At 56.5% G+C, this 14,759-nt stretch overlaps 1 protein-coding gene across 1 annotated transcript in view; it reads left to right on the forward strand.

Annotated features, from left to right (window-relative positions):
- LOC128801710 (epithelial discoidin domain-containing receptor 1-like) overlaps positions 1-14,250 on the forward strand; it is a 23,356-nt gene extending 9,106 nt beyond the window's left edge. Inside the window, exons 15-29 of the mRNA XM_053967747.1 lie at positions 60-160; positions 2,330-2,415; positions 3,468-3,607; positions 4,416-4,564; positions 5,438-5,521; positions 6,593-6,717; positions 7,997-8,109; positions 9,848-10,019; positions 11,214-11,288; positions 11,396-11,466; positions 12,204-12,236; positions 12,781-12,949; positions 13,504-13,568; positions 13,794-13,866; positions 13,949-14,250. Of these exons, the coding sequence (XP_053823722.1) occupies positions 60-160; positions 2,330-2,415; positions 3,468-3,607; positions 4,416-4,564; positions 5,438-5,521; positions 6,593-6,717; positions 7,997-8,109; positions 9,848-10,019; positions 11,214-11,288; positions 11,396-11,466; positions 12,204-12,236; positions 12,781-12,949; positions 13,504-13,568; positions 13,794-13,866; positions 13,949-14,115 (1,623 nt within the window). The 3' untranslated portion in view covers positions 14,116-14,250. The remainder of the gene's footprint in view (positions 1-59; positions 161-2,329; positions 2,416-3,467; positions 3,608-4,415; positions 4,565-5,437; positions 5,522-6,592; positions 6,718-7,996; positions 8,110-9,847; positions 10,020-11,213; positions 11,289-11,395; positions 11,467-12,203; positions 12,237-12,780; positions 12,950-13,503; positions 13,569-13,793; positions 13,867-13,948) is intronic.
- Positions 14,251-14,759: the final 509 nt, after the last annotated feature.

The following is a 14,759-nucleotide window of genomic DNA, read 5'->3' on the forward strand; positions in this document are numbered from 1 at the left end:
CCCGTTCTCCGCCGCCGTTCCCGTTTTTCCCGATTCCGGGTTTTTTTGCCCCGTTCCAGCTGGAGAAGTTCAGCATCTCTGCCCACGGCAAGGATCTCTTCGTCAACGCCGACCTCTTCATCGTGGCCGGGCGGCGCTACGGCCTCGTGGGGCCCAACGGGTGCGGGGATTTGGGAAAAACGGGATTGGGAAAAATCCCGGGGATTGGGGAAAATGGGATTGGGAAAAATCCCGGGGATTGGGGAAAATGGGATTGGGGGAAAAAATGGGGATTGGGGAAAAATCCCGGGGATTGGGGAAAATGGGATTGGGAAAAATCCCGGGGATTGGGGAAAATGGGATTGGGAAAAATCCCGGGGATTGGGGAAAAATCCCGGGGATTGGGGAAAATGGGATTGGGGGAAAAAACGGGGATTGGGGAAAATGGGATTGGGGAAAATCCCGGGGATTGGGGAAAATGGGATTGGGGAAAATCCCGGGGATTGGGGAAAATGGGATTGGGGGAAAAAACGGGGATTGGGGAAAATGGGATTGGGGAAAATCCCGGGGATTGGGGAAAATGGGATTGGGGAAAATCCCGGGGATTGGGGAAAATGGGATTGGGGAAAATCCCGGGGATTGGGGAAAAAACAGGGATTTGGGAAAAACGGGATTGGGAAAAATCCCGGGGATTGGGAAAAATCCCGGGGATTGGGGAAAATGGGATTGGGAAAAATCCCGGGGATTGGGGAAAATGGGATTGGGGAAAAATCCCGGGGATTGGGGAAAATGGGATTGGGGAAAAATCCCGGGGATTGGGGAAAATGGGATTGGGGAAAAAACGGGGATTTGGGAAAAACGGGATTGGGAAAAATCCCGGGGATTGGGGAAAAAACAGGGATTTGGGAAAAATGGGACTGGGGGAAAAAACAGGGATTGGGGAAAAAACGGGATTGGGGAAAAAACACGGGGATTGGGGGGAAAATGGGATTGGGGGAAAAACGCGGGATTTGGGGAAAATGGGATTTGGGGAAAAAATGCGGGATTTGGGGAAAAAACGGGGATTTGGGAAAAACGGGGATTTGGGGGAAAATGGGATTTGGGGAAAATGGGATTGGGGAAAAAATGGGATTGGGGAAAATGGGATTGGGGAAAAATGGGATTGGGGAAAAAACGGGGATTTGGGAAAAACGGGGATTGGGGAAAAAACGCGGGATTTGGGGAAAAACGGGGATTTGGGGAAAAATGGGATTGGGGAAAAAACGGGGATTTGGGAAAAAACGGGGATTTGGGGAAAAAATGGGATTGGGGGAAAATCCCAGGGACTGGGGGAAAAAACGCGGGATTTGGAAAAAATGGGATTTGGAAAAAATGGGATTGGGGGAAAAATGGGATTGGGGGAAAATGGGACTGGGGGAAAAAACGGGGATTTGGGAAAAAACGCGGGATTGGGGAAAAATGGGATTGGGGGGAAATGGGATTGGGGGGAATCCCGGGGATTTGGGAAAAATGGGATTGGGGAAATCCCGGGGGTTTGGGAAAATCCCAGGGTTTGGGAAAAATGGGATTTGGGGAAAAAACGGGATTTGGGAAAATCCGGGGGTTTCGGGGGAAATCCCGGGGATTTGGAAAAAACGGGATTTGGGGAAATCCCGGGGTTTTGGGGGAATTGGGGATTTGGGGTAATTTTGGGGTTTTGAGTTAATTTGGTGTTTTGGGGTTACTTTTGGGGCTCTGGGCTTCATTTGGGTTAATTTTGGGGGTTTTGGGTTAATTTGGGGTTAATTCTGGGGGGTTTGGGTTAATTTGGGTTAATTTGGGTTAATTTGGGTTATTTTTATGTTAATTTGGGTTAATTTGGGTTGTTTTAGGTTAATTTGGGTTGTTTTTATGTTAATTTTGGGTTAATTTGGGTTAATTTGGGTTGTTTTGGGTTAATTTGGGTTAATTAGGGTTATTTTTGGGTTAATTTGGGTTAATTAGGGTAAATTAGGGTTAATTTGGGTTGTTTGGGGTTAACTTGGGTTAATTTGGGTTATTTTTATGTTAATTTGGGTTGTTTTGGGTTAATTTGGGTTCATTTGGGTTGTTTTGGGTTCATTTGGGTTGTTTTGGGTTAATTTGGGTTAATTTGGGTTCATTTGGGTTCATTTGGGATGTTTTTATGTTAATTTTGGGTTCATTTGGGTTAATTTGGGTTGTTTTTATGTTAATTTTGGGTTCATTTGGGTTAATTTGGGTTGTTTTTATGTTACTTTTGGGTTAATCTGGGTTAATTTGGGGTTAATTTGGGTTGTTTTTATGTTAATGTTATGTTAATTTTATGTTAATTTTGGGTTCCTTTGGGCAGGAAGGGGAAGACGACGCTGCTGAAGCACATCGCCAACAGAGCCCTGAGCATCCCCCCCAACATCGACGTGCTGCTCTGCGAGCAAGGTGGGCACACCTGGGGCACCTGGGCACACCTGGGCACACCTGGGATAGACCTGGGGCACCTGGGATAGACCTGGGGCACCTGGGAACAGCTGGGCACACCTGGGATAGACCTGGGATACACCTGGGGGCACCTGGGCACACCTGGGGCACCTGGGATACACCTGGGATACACCTGGGATACACCTGGCACACCTGGGCACACCTGGGCACACCTGGGCACACCTGGGGCACACCTGGGATACACCTGGGATACACCTGGGCACCTGGGATACACCTGGACACACCTGGGCACACCTGGGTACACCTGGGCACACCTGGGCACACCTGGGATAGACCTGGGGCACCTGGGAACAGCTGGGCACACCTGGGATAGACCTGGGATACACCTGGGATACACCTGGCACACCTGGGCACACCTGGGCACACCTGGGCACACCTGGGAGCTCACCTGTGCAGAGGCTGATGACACCTCTGTGTGTTTACTTGTCTGTACCTGTCTGTACCTGTCTGTACCTGTGTGTACCTGTCTGTACCTGTCTCACCTGTATTTACCTGTCTCACCTGTGTCTGTACCTGTCTGTACCTGTGTGTACCTGTCTGTCTGTACCTGTCTCACCTGTCTCACCTGTGCAGAGGTGCTGGCGGATGACACACCTGCGGTGCAGGCCGTGCTCCGTGCCGACACCTCTGTGTGTGCACCTGTGTGTACCTGTCTGTACCTGTCTGTACCTGTGTGTACCTGTCTCACCTGTGTCTGTACTTGTCTGTACCTGTCTGTACCTGTCTGTACCTGTCTGTCTGTACCTGTCTCACCTGTCTGTACCTGTCTGTACCTGTGTGTAGCTGTCTGTACCTGTCTCACCTGTGTCTGTACCTGTCTGTACCTGTCTGTACCTGTCTGTACCTGTGTGTACCTGTCTGTACCTGTCTCACCTGTCTGTATCTGTCTGTACCTGTCTGTACCTGTGTGTACCTGTCTGTACCTGTCTGTCTCACCTGTCTATACCTGTCTGTACCTGTCTGTACCTGTCTCACCTGTCTCACCTGTGCAGAGGTGCTGGCGGATGACACACCTGCCGTGCAGGCCGTGCTCCGCGCCGACACGCAGCGCCTGCGGCTGCTGGACGAGGAGCGGCTCCTGCAGCGGCGGCTGGAGAGCGGCGACGACGCGGCCGCCGAGCGCCTGGAGAAGGTACCGCACACCTGGGCACACCTGAGACACACCTGGGCACACCTGGGCACACCTGGGCACACCTGGGCACACCTGGGGGCACCTGGGGGCACCTGAGATACACCTGGGCACACCTGAGATACACCTGGGCACACCTGGGGGCACCTGGGCACACCTGGGGGCACCTGGGGGCACCTGGGACACACCTGAGATACACCTGGGACACACCTGGGGACAGCTGGGGGCAGCTGGGACACGCCTGGGCACACCTGAGCACACCTGGAGGCACCTGGGACACACCTGGGCACACCTGGGACACACCTGGGGGCAGCTGGGGGAGCTGGGGACACCTGGGGGCAGCTGGGCACACCTGGGGCACCTGGGGCACCTGGGATACACCTGGGCACACCTGGGGGCACGAGGGCACACCTGGGGACAGCTGGGGACACACCTGGGCACACCTGGGACACACCTGGGGACACCTGGGCACACCTGGGACACACCTGGGGGCACACCTGGGACACACCTGGGACACACCCGGGCTCACCTGGGCACACCTGTGACACACCTGTGACACACCTGGGCTCACCTGGGAGTGACACACCTGTGACACACCTGTGACACACCTGTGACACACCTGGGCACACCTGTGACACACCTGTGACACACCTGGGCTCACCTGGGAGTGACACACCTGTGACACACCTGGGCACACCTGTGACACACCTGTGACACACCTGTGACACACCTGGGCACACCTGTGACACACCTGTGACACACCTGTGACACACCTGTGACACACCCGGGCTCACCTGGGCTCACCTGGCAGGTGTACGAGGAGCTGCGCGCCATCGGTGCCGCGGCCGCCGAGGCGCGGGCTCGGCGCATCCTGGCCGGGCTCGGCTTCAGCGCCGAGATGCAGAACAGAGCCACGCGCAAGTTCTCGGGGGGCTGGAGGATGCGCGTGTCGCTGGCCAGGTGAGCTCACCTGGCCTCGGGTGGGCACGGGGGGGGGTCAGGTGAGCTCACCTGCCCACGGGTGGGGTCGGGGGGGGGGGTCAGGTGAGCTCACCTGCCCTCAGATGGGCACGGGGGGGGGCGGGGGGGCTCGGGTGGGCTCCAGGTGAGCTCACCTGCCCACAGGTGAGCACGGGGGGGATCCAGGTGAGCTCACCTGCCCACAGGTGGGCACGGGGGGGATCCAGGTGAGCACGGGTGGGATCCAGGTGAGCACAGGTGGGATCCAGGTGGGCTCGGGTGGGTTCAGGTGAGCTCCAGGTGGGCTCCAGGTAGGCAGAGAAGAACTCCAGGTGGGCTCGGGTGGGCTCCAGGTGGGATCAGGTGGGCTCCAGGTGGGATCCCGTGGGGTCAGGTGAGCAGGGAGGGGGTTGGGTGAGCTCCAGGTGGGCTCTGGGGGGGATCCAGGTGGGATCAGGTGAGCACGGGTGGGGTCCAGGTGAGCTCAGATGGGACCAGGTGAGCACAGGTGGGCTCCAGGTGAACATGGGGGGGCTCCAGTTGAGCTCAGGTGGAACCAGGTGAGCACGGGGGGGCTTGGGTGGGTTCAGGTGAGCACAGGTGGGCTCGAGTGGGTTCAGGTGAGCACAGGTGGGCTCCAGGTGAGCTCAGGTGAGCACAGGTGGGTTCAGGTGAGCACAGGTGGGCTCCAGTGGGCTTGGGTGGGGTCTAGGTGGGCTCCAGGTGAGCTCCAAGAGGGCTCAGATGGGTTCAGGTGGGCTCAGGTGGGATCAGGTGAGCTCCAGGTGAGCACAGGTGGGTTCGGGTGGGCTCCAGGTGAGCTCCAGGTGCCCCCAGGTGTGCCCAGGTGTGCCCAGGTGTGTCCCCCCGCAGGGCTCTGTTCCTGGAGCCGACGCTGCTGATGTTGGACGAGCCCACGAATCACCTGGACCTGAACGCCGTCATCTGGCTCAACAAGTGGGACTGGGATTGGGGATTTTGGGGATTTGGGGATTTTGGGATTTGGGGATTTTGGGGAGTTCCGGGAACTTTTGGGGATTTCTCTGGGGATTTTTTGGGGGGGGATTTTGGGGTCTTTTTTGGGACTTTTTGGATTTTTTTTGGATTTTTGTGGGGATTTTTTGGGGAGTTTTGGGGGATTTTTTGCGATTTTTTTGGGATATTTTGGGGATTTTTTGAGGGATTTTTGGGGGGGATTTTGGGGATATTTGGGAGGATTTTTTGGGTGGATTTCTTGGGTTTTTTTTTCTGGATTCTTTCATATTTTTGGGGGAGTTTTGCGATTTTTTTTGGGAGCTTTTTGGGAATTTATGGGGGACTTTGCCGGGATTTTTGGGGATTTTTGGGCTTTTTTTTTTTTCCCCCAAATTTCCCATTTTTTTCCCCCAAAATCCCCTCCTTTTCCCCTAAAAGTCCCATTTTTCCCCAAAAAATCCTGTTTCATTTCTCAAAATTCCCATTTTTCCCCCAAAACTCAGGTTTTCCCCCAGAATTCTTGGTTTCCCCCCTCAAATTCCCATTTTCCTCCAAATCCCAATTTTTCCCCCCAAAACTCACAGTTTTTCCCCAAATCCCGTTTTTTCCCCCAAATCCCGTTTTTTTCCCCAAATCCCCATTATTCCCCCCAATCCCCATTTTTCCCCCAAATCCCCATTTTTCCCCAAATCCCCGTTTTTTCCCCCAAAACTCACAGTTTTTCCCCAATTCCCATTTTTCCCCAAATCCCCGTTTTTTCCCCAATTCCCGTTTTTCCCCAATCCCGTTTTTCCCCCCAAATCCCCGTTTTTCCCTAAATCCCGGTTTTTTCCCCAAATCCCCGTTTTTTCCCCCAATCCCCATTTTTCCCCAAATCCCCGTTTTTCCCCCCAAATCCCATTTTTCCCCAATCCCATTTTTTCCCCAAATCCCCGTTTTTCCCCCCAAATCCCCGTTTTTCCCCCCAAATCCCGGTTTTTTTCCCCAATTCCCGGTTTTTCACCCCAAATCCCGTTTTTTTCCCCAATTCCCGGTTTTTCGCCCCGTTCCCAGCTACCTGCAGAGCTGGAAGAAGACGCTGCTGGTGGTGTCGCACGACCAGGGCTTCCTGGACGACGTCTGCACCGACATCATCCACCTGGACTGCCAGCGCCTGCACTACTACAGGGGCAACTACAGTGAGAGCTGGGGCAAAAAAAACGGGAATTCGGGAAAAAACGGGGAAAAAGCTGAAAAAATGGGGAAAAAATGGGAAAAAATGGGGAAAAAACGGCAAAAAAACGGGGAAAAACGGGGGGAAAACGGGGAAAAAATGGGGAAATGGAGAGGATCCACCTGGACTGCCAGCGCCTGCACTACTACAGGGGCAACTACAGTGAGAGCTGGGGCAAAAAAATGGGAATTCGGGAAAAAACGGGGAAAAAAACGGAAAAAACGGGGAAAAAATGGGGAAAAATGGCAAAAAAACGGGGAAAAACAGGGGGAAAACGGGGAAAAAATGGGGGAATGGGAGAGGATCCACCTGGACTGCCAGCACCTGCACTACTACAGGGGGAATTACAGTGAGATCTGGGGCAAAAAAACGGGAATTTGGGAAAAAACGGGGAAAAACCTGAAAAAACGGGGGAAAAATGGGAAAAAATGGGGAAAAAACGGCAAAAAAACGGGGAAAAAATGGGGAAATGGAGAGGATCCACCTGGACTCCCAGCGCCTGCACTACTACAGGGGCAACTACAGTGAGAGCTGGGGCAAAAAAAACGGGAATTCGGGAAAAAACGGGGAAAAAAACGGAAAAAAACGGGGAAAAAATGGGAAAAAAACGGGGAAAAAATGGGGAAAACCTGAAAAAAAACGGGGAAAAACGGCAAAAAAATGGGGAAAAAATGGGGAAATGGAGAGGATCCACCTGGACTGCCAGCGCCTGCACTACTACAGGGGGAATTACAGTGAGATCTGGGGCAAAAAAACGGGAATTCGGGAAAAAACGGGGAAAAAACCTGAAAAAATGGGGAAAAAATGGGAAAAAATGGGGAAAAAATGGGAATGGAAGGAAAAAAAGGGGTTGGAAATCGGGGAAATTGGGGGAAATTGAGGAAAAAAGGGAACAGGGGGAGAAAATAATGGAAAAGGAATTGGGAGAAATAAGGGAACATTGGGAAAAAAAGGGATATGGAGAAGAAAAAGTGGAATAAAGGGAATAAAGGGAATAAAGGAGGAAAAAAACGGGGAGTGGAATTGGGAAATTGGGAATAAAGGAGAGAGGAAATGGGGAATGGAAAGGAAAAATTGGGAATAAGGGAGAGACAAAATGGGGAATGGAAGGGAAAAATTGGGAATGTGGGGAGCAAACAAAAAAAAAAAAAGTAAAAAAGGGGATTGGGGGGGTCGGGAACGGCCCCAAATTCCTGAAAATTCCGGAAAATTGTGGAAAATTCCCGAAAATCCCGGGGTTTCAGTGACCTTCAAGAAGATGTACCAGCAGAAGCAGAAGGAGCTGCTGAAGCAGTTTGAGAAGCAGGAGAAGAAACTGCGGGACCTCAAAGCCGGGGGCAAATCCACCAAGCAGGCGGTGAGGGCCCCCAAAATCCCCCCAAAATCCCCCAAAAATCCCCAAAATTCACCAAAATGCCCAAAATCCCCCAAATCCCCCAAATCCCCAAAATCCCCAAAATCCCAAAAATCCCCGAAATCCCCCAAAAATCCCCAAAATCCCAAAAAATCCCCAAATCCCCAAAATCCCCAAAAATCCCCAAAAATCCCCAAAATCCCCCAAAAATCCCCAAAATACCCAAAATCCCCCAAATCCCCCAAATCCCCAAAATCCCCCAAAATCCCCAAAATCCCAAAAAATACCCAAAATCCCCCAAGTCCCCAAAATCCCAAAAATCCCCGAAATCCCCCAAAAATCCCCAAAACCCCCTAAATCCCCAAAATGCCCAAAATCCCCAAAAAATCCCTAAAATCCCTAAAATCCCCAAAATGCCCAAAATCCCCCAAAATGCCCAAAATTCCCCAAAAATCCCCAAAATCCCCAAAATCCCCAAAATGCCCAAAATCCCCCAAAATCCCCCCCAAACCCCCCAAATCCCAGGAGAAGCAGACCAGGGAGGCGCTGACCCCCCAAACGCCCCAAATCCCCCCCAAATCCCCCAAATCCCAAATCCCAGGAGAAGCAGACCCGCGAGGCGCTGACCCCCAATCCCAAATCCCAAATCCCCAATCCCAAATTCCCAATGCCAAATCCCCAATCCCCAATCCCAAATCCCAAATCCCATATCCCAAATCCCAGGAGAAGCAAACCCGTGAGGCGCTGACCCCCCAAATCCCCAATCCCAAATCCCCAATCCCAAATCCCAAATCCCCAATCCCCAATCCCAAATCCCCGATCCCAAATCCCCAATCCCCAATCCCCAATCCCAGGAGAAGCAGACCCGCGAGGCGCTGACCCCCCAAATCCCCAATCCCAAATCCCAAATCCCCAATCCCAAATCCCCAATCCCGATCCCAAATCCCCAATCCCAAATTCCCAATGCCAAATCCCCAATCCCCAATCCCAAATCCCATATCCCAAATCCCAGGAGAAGCAAACCCGTGAGGCGCTGACCCCCCAAATCCCCAATCCCAAATCCCAAATCCCCAATCCCCAATCCCAGGAGAAGCAGACCCGCGAGGCGCTGACCCCCAATCCCCAATCCCAAATCCCAAATCCCCAATCCCAAATCCCCAATCCCGATCCCAAATCCCCAATCCCAAATCCCCGATCCCAAATCCCCAATCCCAATCCCCAATCCCCAATCCCCAATCCCCAATCCCCAATCCCAATTCCCAATCCCCAATCCCAATCCCCGATCCCCAATCCCAGGAGAAGCAAACCCGCGAGGCTCTGACCCCCCAAATCCCCAATCCCCAATCCCCAATCCCAAATCCCAAATCCCAAATCCCCAATCCCCAATCCCCGATCCCCAATCCCCAATCCCCGATCCCAAATCCCCAATCCCAGGAGAAGCAGACCCGCGAGGTGCTGACCCCCAATCCCCAATCCCAAATCCCCGATCCCAAATCCCCAAATCCCAAATCCCAATCCCAATCCCCAATCCCCGATCCCAAATCCCCAATCCCAAATCCCCAATCCCAAATCCCCAATCCCCGATCCCAAATCCCCAATCCCCAATCCCCAATCCCCAATCCCAATCCCAAATCCCCAATCCCAATCCCAAATCCCCGATCCCAGGAGAAGCAGACCCGCGAGGCGCTGACCCCCCAAATCCCCAATCCCAATCCCAATCCCAATCCCCCCCAAATCCCAGGAGAAGCAGACCCGCGAGGCGCTGACGCGGAAGCAGCAGCGCTGCCGGCGCCGGGCGCCCTCCGAGGGCTCGGCCGAGGCCCCGGAGCTGCTGCGGCGGCCCCGGGAATATTCCGTGCGCTTCACCTTCCCCAACCCGCCCCCCCTGAGCCCCCCCATCCTCGGCCTGCACGGTCAGCCCCGCGGGGGGGTCGGGGGGGGGTTTGGGGTGGGATTTGGGGGGTTTGGGGAAGGGTTTGGGGGGGTTTGGGGGGTTTGGGGTGGGATTTGGGGGGTTTGGGGAAGGGTTTGGGGGGGGTTTGGGGGGTTTTGGGGGGGTTTTGGGGGGTTGGGGAAGGGTTTGGGGGGGGGTTGGGGGATTTTGGGGGCTTTTGAGGAAGGGTTTGGGGTGTTTGGGGAAGGGTTTGGGGGGGTTTGGGGGGTTTTGGGGTGGGGTTTGGGGAGTTTTGGGGGATTTTGGGGGGTTTGGGGGATTTGGGGGGTTTGGGGAAGGGTTTGGGGGGATTTTGGGGGCTTTTGGGGTGGGGTTTGGGGTGTTCGGGGAAGGGTTTGGGGGGGGGTTTGGGGGGTTTTGGGGCAGGGTTTGGGGAGTTTTGGGGGATTTTGGGGGGTTTGGGGGAGTTTGGGGGATTTGGGGAAGGGTTTGGGGGGGGTTTGGGGGGTTTTGGGGGCTTTTGGGGTGGGATTTGGGGGGTTTGGGGAAGGGTTTGGGGGGGTTTGGGGGCTTTTGGGGTGGGATTTGGGGGGTTTGGGGAGTTTGGGGTGGGGTTTGGGGGGGTTGGGGAAGGGTTTGGGGAAGGGTTTGGGGGGGTTTGGGGGATTTGGGGAAAGGTTTCGGGGGATTTTGGGGGGTTTGGGGCAGAGTTTGGGGGGGATTGGGGGATTTTGGGGGATTTGGGGAAGGGTTTGGGGGGTTTGGGGAGGTTTGGGGCTGGGTTTGGGGGGGTTTGGGGGATTTGGGGAAGGCTTTGGGGGTTTTTTGGGGGTTTTGGGGGGTCTTGGAAGTATTTGGGGAGGGTTTGGGCAGATTTTGAAGGTTTTGGGGGATTTCAGGGGGTGTTGGGGGTTTTAGGGGGTTTTGGGCAGATTTTGGAGGGATTTGGGAGGGTTTTAGGGGATTTTGGGGGGGTTTGGGGGTTTTGGGAGGTTGGGAAAGGGTGCGGGGGAGGTTTAGGGGGGCTCAAGTTGGATTTTGGGGGGTCTCAAGTGGGAATTTGGGGAGCCAGGATGGGTTTTGAGGCCCTCAGGTTGAATTCTGGGCTGTTTTTTGCCCCCTCAAAATCCTGAATTTCTTCCCCAAATTCCAAATTTCCCCCCCAAAACCCCGAATTTTCCCCCAAAATCCCGGATTTCCCCCCAAAATCCAGGCGTGGATTTTGGCTACGAGGGCCAGGAGCTGCTGTTCCGCAACCTGGACTTCGGCATCGACATGGAGTCCCGAGGTGGGAGCCCCAAAATCCCCCGGAGTGGCCCCAAAATCCCCCCCTGGGGGGTGTCGGGGGGACCCCGCCCTGATTGGGGACCCCCCAATTCCCCCCCGAATTCCCAGTTTGCATCGTGGGCCCCAACGGGGTCGGGAAGAGCACCCTGCTGCAGCTGCTGACCGGGGCCCTGACGCCGGTACGGGAACGGGGACCCCGAAAACGGGGACGGGGACCCCAAAAATGGGATTGGGGACCCCAAAAATGGGATTTGGACCCCGAAAATGGGATTGGGGACCCCAAAAATGGGATTGGGGACCCCAAAAATGGGATTGGGAACCCCGAAAACGGGGACAGGGACCCCAAAAATGGGATTGGGAACCCCGAAAATGGGATTGGGGACCCTGAAAATGGGGGGGGGGGGAAATCGGAATTAGGGGGAAGGAAAATTCTCCCAAATATCCAAAATATCCAAAAAAGGATCAGAAATGCCCCAAAAATGCAGCGAAATCTTCAAAAATGAGGAGGGAGGGATCCAAAAACCTCGGGGGGAAAACCCAAAAATGGGAATGGAAAACCCAAAAATTGGGGGGGAAAACCCAAAAATGGGAATGGAAAACCCAAAAATTGGGGGGAAAACCCAAAATTGGGGGGGAAAACCCAAAAATTGGGGGGGAAAACCCAAAAAATTGGGGGGAAAACCCAAAAACTGGGGGGAAATCCAAAAACTGGGGGGGGAAAACCCAAAAATGGGCGGGAAAAACCCAAAAATTGGCGGGAAAAGCTCAAAAATTGGGGGGGAAACCCAAAAATTGGGGGTGAAAAACCCGAAATGAGGGAGGGGATCCCCAAAAAAGGGAGGGAGGGTCCCCGGCAGAGGGGGAGGAGCCCCAAATTTGGGGGTTTTTAACCCTTTCCCCCCCGGTTCCTCTGCAGCTCCGGGGGCAGATGAGGCGCAACCATCGGCTGGTAAAGGGGGCGGGGCCAGCGGGGGCGGGGCCTGAGTGGGTGTGGCACCAATGCAGATAAGGGGGTGGGGCCTAAATGGGTGTGGTTGAGGGCATGGCATCATGTTCATTGAATGGGTGTGGTCAAAAGGGTGTGGCCTAACGGGGTGGGTGTGGCCTCAACTGGAGCCGCCCCTTCTAAGCCTAAATCTGGGGCGGGGGAGGGGCCTATGGGGTGGGCGTGGCTGATGGGCGTGTCCCTGACCCCACCCACCCTCACCTGCAGCAGGTGGGGTTCATTCAGCAGCAGTGGTGGGTGGGCGTGGCAGCTCCAAGGTGGGCGTGGCAGGTCAGGGCTGGGCGTGGCACCTCTGGGGTGGATGGGCGTGTCCCTGACCCCGCCCCACCCCGCCCTGCAGCAGGTGGGGTTCTTTAACCAGCAGTGAGGGATGGGCGTGGCAGCTCAGGGCTGGGCGTGGCAGCGCCGGGGTGGGTGTGGCAGCTCTGGGGGCGGGTGGGCGTTGCCCTTGGGCGTGTCCCTGACCCCGCCCCACCCTCACCTGCAGAAGGTGGGGTTCTTTAACCAGCAGGCGGCCGAGCAGCTGCGCCTGGAGGAGACGGCGGCCGAGTTCCTGCAGCGCAGCTTCAACCTGGCGCACCAGGACGCGCGGAGGTGCCTCGGCCGCTTCGGCCTCGAGGGCCACGCCCACACCCTGCAGATCGCCAAGCTCTCGGGTGGGCGGGGCTGACACCCGGGGGCGGGGCTAGCACCTGGGAGGGTGTGGCTAGTGTCCGGAGAGCTGTGGCTAGCGTGGGGTGGGATGTGGGGGGCGTGGCCAGCACCTGGGAGGGTGTGGCCAGTGTCTGGAGAGGTGTGGCTAGCGTGTGGCGTAGGATGTGGGGGGCGTGGCCAGCACCTGGGAGGGTGTGGCTAGTGTCTGGACAGGTGTGGCTAGCGTGTGGGGGGTGTGGGGTGGGATGTGGGGGGCGTGGCCAGCACCTGGGAGGGTGTGGCTAGTGTCTGGAGAGGTGTGGCTAGCGTGTGGCGGGTGTGGGGTGGGATGTGGGGGGCGTGGCCAGCACCTGGGAGGGTGTGGCTAGTGTCCAGAGAGGTGTGGCTAGCATGTGGCGGGTGTGGGGGGCGTGGCCAGCACCTGGATGAGCAGGGCTAGTGTCCGCAGAGCTCTGGCTGGTGCCTGGGGGGGCGTGGCTAGCACCTGGAAGGTTGTGGCCACCATCCGGGAGGGCGTGTCCAGCCCCTGGCGCCAAGCCCCGCCCCTTTCCCGCAGGTGGCCAGAAGGCTCGGGTGGTGTTTGCCGAACTCTCCTGCCGCGAGCCCGACGTGCTCATCCTGGTGAGGGGGCGTGGCCTGGGGTGGGCGTGGCCCTGGACGGGCGTGGCCAGGTGTGACCTCACCTGAGTGACCCCTCCCCGAGCTCCCCTTCCCGTCGCGGCCCCGGGTGGGGCCTGGGCGTGGTTTGGGTGTGGCCGGGAGGGTGTGGCCGCTCAGGGAGGGCGTGGCCGCTCTAGAAGGGGCGTGTCCGGGCCCGCCCTCACCTGAGCGCCCCTCGGCCGGCAGGACGAGCCCACCAACAACCTGGACATCGAGTCCATCGACGCCTTGGCCGACGCCATCAACGACTACAAAGGAGGTGGGGCCCGGGCGGGGCGGGGCGGGGCAGCGCCGTGGGCGGGCGTGGCCGCGGCGGCGCTGACGCGCCCGTGACGTCACAGCGGTGATCGTGGTGAGCCACGACGCGCGGCTGATCACCGAGACCAACTGCCAGCTGTGGGTGGTGGAGGAGCAGGGCCTGAGCCAGATCGACGGCGACTTCGACGACTACAAGCGCGAGGTGCTGGAGGCCCTGGGCGAGGTGGTGGTGGCCCGGCCCCGCGAGTGACCACCAGAGTGACCACGGTGGCCACTGCAGTGACCGCGGTGACCACCGGAATGGCCGCAGTGACCGCTGCAGTGACCGCCGTGACCAGCAGGGGGCGCCGGGGACAAAGGGAGGAATAAAACGGTGGTGGAGCAATGGCGGCCTTGGGTGTGGTCAGTGTGGGCGTGGTCAGAGTGGGCGTGGCCACTCCGCGTGGTCAGTGTGGGTGTGGTCGGGGTGTGGTTAGTGGATGTGGTCAGTGGGCGTGGTCAGTATGGGTGTGGCCACTCTGGGTGTGGTCAGTGTGGGTGTGGTCACTGCGGTCACTCTAGGTGTGATCAGCATGGGCGTGGCCACTTGGTGTGGTCATTGTGGGTGTGGTCAGTGTGGGCGTGGTCTGTGTGGTCATTCTGGGTGTGGTCAGTGTGGGTGTGGTCGGTGGGTGTGATCAGCGTGGGCGTGGCCACTCTGGTCAGTGTGGGTGTGGTCGGTGGGTGTGTGGTCAGGGTGTGGTTAATGGGTGTGGTCAACATGGGTGTGGTCACTCTGGGTGTGGTCAGTGTGGGTGTGGTCAACATGGGTGTGGCCACTCAATGTGGGGAATGTGGGTGTGGTCGGGCGTGGCCAGTGTGGGTGTGGTCTTTGTGGTCATTCTGGGTGTGGTC

Source organism: Vidua chalybeata, chromosome 31, assembly GCF_026979565.1.
Source record: "Vidua chalybeata isolate OUT-0048 chromosome 31, bVidCha1 merged haplotype, whole genome shotgun sequence".
Classification (NCBI taxonomy): Eukaryota; Metazoa; Chordata; class Aves; order Passeriformes; family Viduidae; genus Vidua; species Vidua chalybeata.